Raw genomic sequence first — 11,448 nt, 5'->3', positions numbered from 1 at the left:
GAGGAACTATTAGCAGCATCAGTCTGATAAACTGGTGGATACAGACGACGCTGTTTGGTATTATATTTTCTGCAAGAGCAACTGGAAACGTACGTAAGTAACATTTGAACTTAACTGACCCAGGGTTTGGTGTTTTTCACTAGAGCAGTAGCGCTCGTTAGCAGGTGGTTAGCAACATGCTAACAGGCCGCAAAGCCTCGGGCTTTCCTCGCGGAGAACAACCCGGACTGAGACACAGCAACAATGCCGCCGTTTGTTTGGCTCGGCCTCCCTGCTAGATTCATGCAGCCACATGAGTCAGTGATAAAACTGGAAAATGACTTATACGTTGCTGTACATATAAGTCATTTGTTTTTTAAGATGTGATGTCTCTGCTTGTTTACTAACTTGTAGTTGTTTTGCTATAACAACTCGTGTTTTAATTCACTAAATGTGAAAACATTCAATGTTTATTCGTAAGTTTTGTGCAGCAGAATTTAGGTTTAATTTACTGTGTAAACATGGAGTTATGTGTTTAAATGATGCTGTGGACAACTCTCTGTCTCTGTGGGCGTGTGTGTGTGTGTATGAGTGAAGCGGGACAAGTCCAGACATATTTCACTGAGTGAGTGAGTGAGTGAGTGAGAGAGAGAGAGAGAGACGGTTAAAAGGAGACAAATGTGTCCAGACACATTCACAGTTAAAGGCCAAACGGAGCCGAACGGTGCTGACCTGTCCGGACTTATCCAGGGGAAGATTTAATGTTCAGGCTTATCCAGGAAAACTTGGATGTTGTTTGTTGTTTTCCACATTTTGTCTGGAAAATCTATATCCATGATGCAGCTGACTTTTATTTTATATTTGCATTATTTTTTATTATTCTGCCAGTTAACAATACTATTTTAACAATATTATAAATAAAGGACAGTTTAGTTCAATATTTCTACCCTCAAGTAGACCAGCCTAAATGTTTGTAGCATTTTTTAATATACCATTTGATATTTGTAATGTTGCCTCCCTTGTGTGTTATTGTTTTACGCCTAAGGCACATTTCCATGTTATGTGAATTTAATGGACAATAAGTCTGATGTAAGTGAAGTCAGATGTTAGAAATAATGAGGAAAACATTTTGAGGAAAACAAACTTCACCAAACTTGTCTTTTATTGATATTTCGTTTCATACATCATTTTAATTACACAATTCTAAGTTTATTGTTTTGTAATATTGTTTTTACTTTTTATGCAGAGAAAAACAAAATAAATCAAGTTGCTGCTCTTTTATTAAACGTGGAGCTAGAACCCAATCAAAGTCAAAACTATTTATAATCTCCTATTTCATATATTTGATGAAGTTAAAAGCTACTAATAACTAATATTTCATCACACAAGAGAGGCTTTGACTCACTGAGGGTTGATGTATTTGATCAAATATTCAATTGATTTATGGATAATTGTTAATTTCTTGTCATGCAGTACAATTTCTGACATTAAACTTTCTTGCAGTCAAATCCATTTGCTGCCAAATAGAAAAAATATTACTTTAAATTAAAAATACTGTTTGGTTTGGTGTCAGTTGAAATGGATGCTGACATAAATTTCACATCATTTTCATTTGTTGCCCTGCTTAAATGCAGATTACCATGGAAACCAGCCTGCAGTGGTTAAAGTTAGCCTGGTTAGTGGTCAGTGGTCATGTAAAGGTGATGAGTCATAGTAGACTAGTCTCGGCATGTCTACACACACACACACACACACACACACACAGTTGTGTGATTGAATCAGCTGGTACAGCCAGTTAACAAACACTGTGACACAGCTGCTGACTCAGAGTGTGTGTGAGAGACTTGGGCCTCAGTTTCAGACCAGGACTCAGACTCTGGTCTAGTCCTGACATGTTTCAGCTGCTCTATAATAAGAGCGTGTGTCGCTCTGCTCTGTTTCACTCTGACTGCACTTTATCTGCGTTTACTTTGCACAGGATGAGGAGCTGCTGCTGCTGACACTTTCTCTCTGTTTATACTGGTAAGACTTTTATTTTCTATCATTTAAAACAATGAAAAGCCTGTGAACAAAAGTTATAAATATCTGTATGGTTTATTCTCACCTGACAGCTGTTGATTAGCACAAAAAACATATTAACAGTACTGTAAATAACAGTTGTATTATTATTTTATGAGTAAAGGCAATTTTTGGCTAAATGTGTTGTTATGATTGTCATGTCACCAGTATCATCAATGTTCAAGGAAATGTTTGACGAAACATTCATTAAAATATTAACTTTGGGCTGAACTATTTATTCAGTGAATCATCAAATATTAATTGGTTAGAGTTTTTTTGTTTTTCGAGCTTCTTAAATGTGAATATTTTCTAGTTTCTTTGGTTTTTCTGTGCTGTTGTCAGAGTAAATGCATGTAATCAACAGTGTGTGTGTGTGTGTGTGTGTGTGTGTGCGCACGTGCGTGTGTCAGGACAGTCTGTTCTCAGTGGATAAAATAGATGTTCACTGAACGGTCATGTGGAAACAGAGCTGAAAGCCAGCCGATTGTTTGTCATCTCATAGTGCTGTTTTTAAAGGTCCAGTGATTTCAATTGTTTTTATTTAGCAGAACCGTTTATTTAATTTATTTCTAATTAGTGTACAATCAACTGATTGTATAAATTGTTATCTTTAATTACCCAAGAATGAGCCTTTAATATTGATATCAGCAGCAGGCCACACCATTTTGGACCATCGTGTTTTTAGTCGCCTTTAATGGACAAAACTATAAGTTTTGAGTTGTTGTTTATTACACAGGTTCAACAACACACTTTTAAGAGAAGCGTTAAGTGAGGGATACATGAGTTCATTTAGTAATTGATTAATAATCTGGTTTCTTTAAAGTTTCAGAGGTGAGTTGAAGCGACCGGTGGTGAGGTTTTTTTGTTTAGTGCTTGTTTTTTTGTGTAATTGTTTATTTGTTTGGTTTTTATCTGGTCATGTGATCATTGTTTATGCACAATTTTTTTAACCCTGTTGTTGTCATGTTTTATTGAAACAATAAGTCCATCTCCTGATATGATGACATAACGGTGATTGTTATTGATAAACTATGTACTTATAGATCACTCGTCTCTGTGCAGGAATAAATCAGCGTCATGATGTCGGCCGACGAGGAGCTCATCACCGACTCTGCTGACGAAAACAAACTGGTGAGAGACTCGTCTGTTTACTGGCTGTTTACTCACTGTTTACTGGCTGTTTACTCACTGTTTAAGGGGTGACTTGACATTAAACTGTGTGTTTTCTGTGTTCAGGTGAGACCAAAGCTTGAGTTTCAGTCCCTGCTACAACTTGCAGGAGCCACTAAAGATGTTTTCACCATGAAGGAGGTAACGACACGTCTCCAGTTACTGTTGTCAGTTTCAAGGACGTCCTACCCCAAAATAATAATGACGTATTTTAAAGTTTCAACGTGATTTCCTAACGTAGGGAACACAAACATCCATCCACCGTCACATAAATACCACTAATAATAGTTATGTATGGCTGTGATTAAGTCTTATGGTGTTTGGGTTGGGAGTGGTCTGGTAGAATTATAGAAAATAAGCATCAACATGTTGTTGTTTATGTTGTTTTAAATCTGCGTCTGTGGAAACCAGAGAAAATGACAGTTTCCTGTGTGTGTGTGTGTGTGTGTGTGTGTTACTTACTGCTGGCTTTAAATCAGGTGATGTTCTACCTCGGTCAGTACATCATCCAGAAGCAACTGTACGACCACAAGCAGCAGCACATCGTCCACTGCTCCCAGGATGCACTGGGTCGGCTGCTGGGTGTCGACAGCTTCTCTGTCAAAGAGCCACGGTGAGTCGCGTGGAGAGAGTGAAGTGTTAAAACATATGAAATGATAAAATAGTGCAGTGTTTTCCACAGAAATAATACAAATCTGTGACGGCAGCTGCAGTAAAAAAACACACAGAACAGAACAGAGTGATGTTCAGAGTAAAGCTGCAGCACTGAAACTACATTTACATGTCATTTTCTGGTTTATTATGAAACGGTGGAAGGAGAAGTTAGAATACGGCAGACTGCAGACAGATAAATAATGATGATGTTTTGTTTTCAGGGCTTTGTTTGCAATGATCACAAAGAATCTGGAGACTGTGAAGAGTCGAGGTAAGAAGTTTCAACCATGTTAAAAATCTATTATTTTTACATCTCAGCAAACAAAATATTAACTTTCTGTACTTAAAAACAGGAAATTTGAAACTGTTCATTTAATTAATGGATGAGATTTCCTGCATGAATACATGCGTAATTATGGACGTTTGGTTTAACGTTGTGAAGTATTTAAGTATTGAACCAGTCTGTAAACAAACCTTTTCTTTCTCTGTGTGTAGAGTCACCACCGAGTGTGAGTGAAGAGCACAGCAACAGTCAGACAGACAGAGGGACAGAGGTGAGGACTGTGGTCAGCTCAGGCTTCGCTTATGTCATTTAACTCAGAGTTAATGTTTCTGTGACTAAATATTTATCACTGAATTTACAAGAAAACACGACTGAGTGTCTTAACAGAACTTTATATCAGTGCAGAAATTAAAGGAAAATAAAAAAGCACTCATTTTTAAAATGGAATTAAATAAAGGTTTTGTTTTTTTAAGTTATAAACTATAATTTAAAAGATTATATTGTTTGTGTTCCCAGGAGGTGGAGTCAGAAAGTCGCTCTTCATCACCAGACAGGAGGAGGAGGAGACAGAGGAGGAGGAGGAGGAGAAGGAGGAGCTGCAGGAGCAGTGACCCCGGTCAGTGACCCCCTCACCTCATCAGTGCTCGTCAGGAAACTGTTGTGTTGTCTTGGGTTGTGATTAAACCCCACCCTCCCTCTCTCAGGCCCCTCCCACAGCTTAGAGAACAACGAAGAGGAGGAAGAATCAGAAGAGGAGGAAGAAGACGGGAGGAAGAGGAGGAGGTCTGACAGCTACTCCCTGACCTTCGACGACAGTCTGTCCTGGTGTGTGATTAGTGGCTTGGGAAGTGGGCGGGACAGACACAGCAGCCAATCATCGGACTCGCACAGCACCGTGAGTCTCTCTCTCTCACACACACACACACACACAGTCGTTTTTTTAACACTGACTGTGTTTCAGTCGACGAGGTCAGAGGTCGCGGTCCCACTCACGACGCCAGACTCGGACAGCGACAACTTCAGCGTGGAGTTTGAAGTAGAGTCCGTCGATTCTGACGATTATAACGAAGACGACGCCTCCGTGTCAGCTGACGACCAGGTAAACAACAACAAACATCACATGACCTGGTTTGTTTACACCGCCACGTTAGCAGGAAAAGCTGTGAGTGTACACTGTGACTTTAAATCCAGGAAAGTACCATTGAGACTTTTCTCCAATGACCCAACTATGGGTCCCGACCAGTGTTTGAGAACCACTGCTCCATGCGCTCTTTCTCCTGCCAAAATGTCGGCGTTGTTTTGTGAGCTCTGGCAGTAAATGCCGACAATCAATAACATAAAAATAACATTTGTTAAAGTCGTACCTCTGTGTGTTTGTCGGCGTTCAGGTGTACGAAGTCACCATCTTTGAGGAAGACGACGACGACGACGACTCCTTCGATGAAGACACAGAGATCACGGAAGCCGTGAGTCGACGCACAGCTGAAAACACACAGAAAACGACACACACAGTCATTACAGGGTTCACACAGGTGCTTCAACGGTGAATAAAGTAACTGTTATTAATGCGACGCATCTGACGCAACAGTTAGCTTGTTAGACAAAGAGTCTTGGGATGTGCGATATTTTTGGACGACATCGGGAAATCTTGGGCCGATATATGTACGTACTTTTCTCTGCGTCCGACTCTTTTGACGTAAAATTAACTCAATAGTTTTACATGCATACATACGTACATTTTCTTCATTTTACAGAACTAATAAATATAAGAAATGATACCTGTAGAGGGCGCTAGCACAGAAGTCAATATCGTTCATCTCACGAAATATCATCTCTGTTAATGTAATAAAAAGTATAAATATGTGATTTACTGCAGTATTTAAGTTGCTGGAAAATTGACCTTGCTGTGTGTGTGTGTGTCTCCAGGATTACTGGCAGTGTGTGGAGTGCGAGGAGTTCAACCCTCCTCTCCCCAGACACTGTCGCTTCTGCTGGACTCTGCATGAGGGCTGGCTGCCCGACGAGTCGGGCAACATCATTAACTCCTCCCCCTCCTGCCCTAAAGCCCTGCCCACAAAGCCAATCAGCCAATCAGCTACCAAAGAAGCAACAGGTACTTTTTTAGTCTCAAATGAGTGGTTCTCTGAAGAGTCACTACTCTGGTGAGACACTGCCCCATGTGGCAGCAGAGTGTATTACACTCTCTTGTTTCCAACATCCATTGATGGATTTTTCTTCTCTTGAAGGTTCTGACGTGGAGGAAAATGACGGCGTAGACGTTCCAGATGGAAAAAGAGCAAAAACTCCTCTTCCCGTGTCACAGTGTCTGTCTGACTCCACCCCTTCTGCTCCTGACTCCGCCTCCTCGGCGCCCAGCTCCCAGGATCTCCTCTGCTCCTCCCAGCCTTCCTCCTCCTTCGACTCGCAGGAGCTTCTCCGGTCGCCCCGAGTCCCCGAGTTGGAGCGCAGCTCGTCGGCAGAGTGGCGTCTGCCGGAGTCGTGTCTGGACCCGTGTCTCATCTGTCAGTCCCGGCCCAAGAACGGCTGCATCGTCCACGGACGGACAGGACACCTTATGTCCTGCTACATCTGCGCCAGGAAGCTGAAGAAGAGGAACAAGCTGTGTCCGGTCTGCAGGCTGCCCATCCAGTCTGTCGTCCTCACCTACCTCAGCTGAGACTCTGTCCCCTGTCCCTATGTCCTCAACTACCTCAGCTGAGACTCTGTCCCCCGTCTGTCTGTCTGTCAGTCCGTCTTCACATTTAGGTTTTTTTTTCCCACTTCAGGCACTTAGTGACACTCACATTAGCAACAGTTCCGATTTTCTTTGTATGAATTCTGACAAACAGTGAACTATAATAAACTATAATAACATCTACGTCAGTTTAAGTGGATTCACTCACTCTCCCACACCAAAGCCCATAGAGAAAATCAGTGATTTTAACATCACACACACAGCTGTGTGTTTTGATCCACTGCTGCCTCCATCACAAGTTCTAATGTCTTATTTAGTCACTTCGGCTTTTGAAATCCTACATTTGGATTAACTTCAGTGACACAAAGTGACCACACGAGGCAGCAGAGGACCAGCAGCTCCTGTGTCCCCGCCAGCTAAAATCACTGATGTTCTCTACGGGCTTTGGTGTGGGAGAGTGAGTGGTTCACAAACTTCAGTTTCCTGTTGGAAAAGTGTGTCTCACAGTGAGATAAAGACGTGAACATGATCTTAAAGATATCGTAGACTTAAAATGACGTAGATTTCTGACGCACAGTCTTTTGGTACGTGGCTAAAGTTAGTATCTCGTGCAACCACAGCAAAAAAAAAGATATTTCTTTAAATTTAGCCTCTTCATCATATATGACTGTAAAGGGCGTAAATGATCACATATGAAGGACTGATGGTCAATAAATAAAACACCTGGATACGTGATGAATTAAATTTAGAATTGAATTTAATGCTGTGGTTGACGTTGTTACATCCCGGTTAGTCAAATGTATAAATTACATTAGATAAATGGACTAAACCTCAAATTACTATGTCATTAAGTTCCTTAAATGGAAAAAAAAAACATGAAAGATTTCCATTTTTTGTTTTAAAAACCCAAAGAAATTCCATTTACAAGTTTTTTTAATAATTGTCGTTAATCATTAATTTGCTGGAAACATTTATTCAGTGATTTAATCGATTTAAAAAAATACATTATTCAGTCCAAATATGAAAAATAGCCATAAGTTATAAAACTAGTTGCTGTTTGCGTAACAAAGAAGTGAATTTAACTGGTAAATAAAACCATAACTGATGACAATGACAATATTAGACTATATTTGTAGTTTCATGGTTGGTTTTTGGATTTATCAAACTTTAACTAAAACATTTGTGATTTAATAGTTTTTGGGTTTTTTTCGACTATCATTTATGACACGATTAATATCTGCTTTGTTTGTTTGTTTCGTCAAACCAGGCAATATTTTCACTGGTCTATAATTTAATGTAAAGAATTCTATAAATTCAGAGGAAATGTGCAGACAGATTATTATTATTATTATTGTTGTTGGCAGATTAAACAGATCAACTGACACTGAAACAATCTTCACTTTGTCACAGCAGCTATTTTTATATTAGTATTCAAAATCTCAATGACATCAAATATATACAAGTATAAAATGGACCAATTGAATAAATGTGTGCTCTTTATTTTAATCTGAATGCCCTATAATCTCCTCATACTCAAATTCAAAGTTTCTTGGAAAGAAAATATGAAGTTTGATCTTTGGAGATTTAATTATTTGAATTTTACTCGTGACGCCACGCACTGACTTTTCCACGCGTTTGTGAAACGTCTTTATTTTCTGTTTCGTTCGTAGAGAGAGAAAAAAAAACCTGTTTCTTTCCAGGAAACTTTGTGAAGAATTGCAATGATGTGGCTCCGCCTCCGTGTGTGATACAAATACATCCTGAATATTTATTTGTTTATTTAAGATGCTTGGACGTTTATTTACACCGACACTTTACTATTAGCTCTTTAAATAAGAAAATAAATCTATGAGTGACGTGTTTAATTTCCTGTGTGTGAATAAAGTTTAACGTGTTTTATCACCAGACTCTTGTTTCTTGGACTCGGCGTCGACGAACACTGCCTTCGTAAGAACTTGTGTACTTTTGTTACCGGTGAAGGTTTTATTTTGACATTTAAACAGTAAATTAGTGAGAATGCTGTAGCGAGCATTTTATAATACATGATATAATAAAGAGCGGAAGACAAAGAAAACGTGACCAACTGATTCAACAGCTCTGAAAATGGTCTTGTTTGTAAGATTTGCAGTAACATATAAGTATCTTAAACATCTTTTAAGTTCTCATCTGTGTTTTGAGTGATTGTTTTTGAATCTTTAACAGTAAATATTGAACTAAGTCTGACATAAAAACAGCACAGAATCTGTCCAAACAAATCATTCAGCTTTTTTGTCTGAAATTACAATATATTAATGCAACATTCGCTAAAAATAAACAAAAAAAAAACATAAATATTCTTGAAATATTTTTTTCAAAACAGTAAATTTGCTGAGTCACTGCTTGTGGTTGTGACTCAGGAAGTTTCAGCAGCTTTTCTTTCATGATGTCAGAAATGCGACATAAGTGAGGAGAATTTAAATAAATTAATGTATGAAACACTTACAATGCGACACACCCTTCTCCCGGGTTAGCTAGCTATGCTAGTTAGCAGCTAACTGACAGTTTTCCTGACTTTTAACGGGTGTTTCATGCTAATGATGCCGTGTTTTAACTAACTTCTGTCCTTTGCTACTGCTTTAGAAACGATTATATGACGTTTTTTACCCATGTTTCCGTTTTCTGTGACAGGATTGGTATGTTAATGCTAACTAGCAATCTACCGAGCGCTTTATTTGCCTTAAAAAGACAGAGAAACTAAACACCACATTAGCAGCTAGCGCGCTAACGGTGACAACATGCTAACAAGATCGAGGTCACGATGTATTTGTCTTACAAAACTGGATTTTATCAGGTTTTTCCATGAGATAAATGACAATGTATTACATGTTAACACAGTTAGGGGTAAATATCATAAAATAAAAAGTTCTTACCACAGAGTTTAAGGGGACGTCGCAGGTCAAAAGAATCTGTACAAAGTTTTTATACAGAAATTTGACCTGTAAAATTAGCTACCATTTTCAATTTGGTGAGAATTCATACTTAAACTCTGCTTTTTCAATGATTTTTAACAGATTTTCTAAAATGTACACAAACCAGAAACAAGTCGACAGTTGTACATAGCTTATATGTAATGTGTAATTCTTTAATACAACCACAGGGAGGCAGTGTGGTCATATATTCGTCTCCATTAAGTGGATTGCATTGATGAGGTTTTGTCAACAGATTGTTGTCAATTAATCCAAACTGAACACACAGTTAATGGTAAATATCATTAAATAAAACGTTCTTACCAAAGTCTGAGGAGACGTCACAGGTCAAACATGTTCGTCAGAATCTGTAGAAGAAAAACAAGAATTAAACAGTGTTTTTATACAGGAAAATAAATACAGACATTTTACCTGATTCTGTCGTTTCACCTGTAAAATGATTCACTCATTTTGGTGAGAATTCATTTTCAAAACAGATTTTATGATATTTACACAAACCAGAAACAAGTCAACAGTTCAGCACATGTAATATGTAGTTCTTGATTACGACCACAAGGAGGCAGTGTGGTCATATGTTTGTTTTAGCAACTTTTATTACAAGCTGTAGTCTGTAATTATTGATTCATTAATTAATTGATTTATGGACACAAAAACTCAAGAATAATGACATTTTTGACAATATTATGTTTCAGGCATTTTCAATGCAGTTTCAGTGGAGGAAGATCTGTGATTCATTAATTAATTTTTTTAAGCAAATATGTCCTTAATGAGCCAGACATCGTCTGAAATGATGCAGAATAATGCAAAAAAATTTCATAAAGACAAATATTTAAATTTAAACCTAAATTTTAATGTAGTTCTCAGTTAATTAGCCATCGATCTTGAAAATCATGAAACATATGTTATGATTGGAAAAACCTAACAAATATATTCTTAAAATTTTAATTTTCTGGCTTCAAGGCACTGAAAAAAACATCAAAAACAGCACAAGACAAATCTCCATGTGTATAAAGATATTTTATTATTATATATTGGGACATAGATCTGGATTCTCTGCCATGTCGCTGATGTGAACTCCAGTCCAGTTCAGTCCAGGTCCTCCATGTTGCGTCGTCAGAGTTCAGCTTGTTAAATTTAACTTCTGTCTGAACTGTAAACACTAACCACAAATGTGTAGTTTCCATTTTGACCACATGAAATATTTCTCTTATATTAAAAATACTTATACTAATATTATTTATAATGTTATCATATGTTTATAATATAATGTCTGGCTTCTTCGTGTTGCACAAAAATCATGTTTTCATTGTTTTTTAGTTCCGTGACTGTGAAGAAAATTAAAACGGTTGAAGGAAAACTTTAAGCATGTCTGGAGTTGGAATCGACCAAATGAATGAAGTACTTTTAAGTACTTTTAATTATCTTCATTGGTTTGGATAACACTCATTTGAGTCATTCTTAAGTTTGTATATAGCATGTACATATATGTACTTATACTACATGGGCTGTTTTCCAGCTAAAACATGAACACTGTAAAAAAAAAAAGAACGGTTGGATTTAGAACTTAAAAAAGTGACTTCACTTATTGACACAATTAAATTGATTCAAACTAAAATATATGAACTTACAACTCATTAACTTTA

At 37.9% G+C, this 11,448-nt stretch overlaps 1 protein-coding gene across 1 annotated transcript; it reads left to right on the top strand.

Moving 5' to 3' along the window:
- The first annotated feature begins 644 nt into the window (after positions 1-644).
- Positions 645-7,053, top strand: mdm2 (MDM2 proto-oncogene). The gene is made up of 12 exons (XM_044021446.1): positions 645-2,001; positions 3,100-3,168; positions 3,274-3,348; positions 3,687-3,820; positions 4,083-4,132; positions 4,357-4,415; positions 4,661-4,760; positions 4,849-5,039; positions 5,106-5,243; positions 5,533-5,610; positions 6,071-6,257; positions 6,391-7,053. The coding sequence occupies exons 2-12, from the start codon at positions 3,115-3,117 to the stop codon at positions 6,819-6,821; spliced, it is 1,497 nt and encodes a 498-aa protein (XP_043877381.1). The 5' UTR covers positions 645-2,001; positions 3,100-3,114; the 3' UTR covers positions 6,822-7,053.
- Positions 7,054-11,448: the final 4,395 nt, after the last annotated feature.

The sequence above is a fragment of the Solea senegalensis genome, linkage group LG3, assembly GCF_019176455.1.
Source record: "Solea senegalensis isolate Sse05_10M linkage group LG3, IFAPA_SoseM_1, whole genome shotgun sequence".
In the NCBI taxonomy this organism is placed as follows: domain Eukaryota; kingdom Metazoa; phylum Chordata; class Actinopteri; order Pleuronectiformes; family Soleidae; genus Solea; species Solea senegalensis.
Note: the sequence above shows the minus strand (reverse complement) of the source record. Positions and strands in the feature narration are given on the sequence as shown.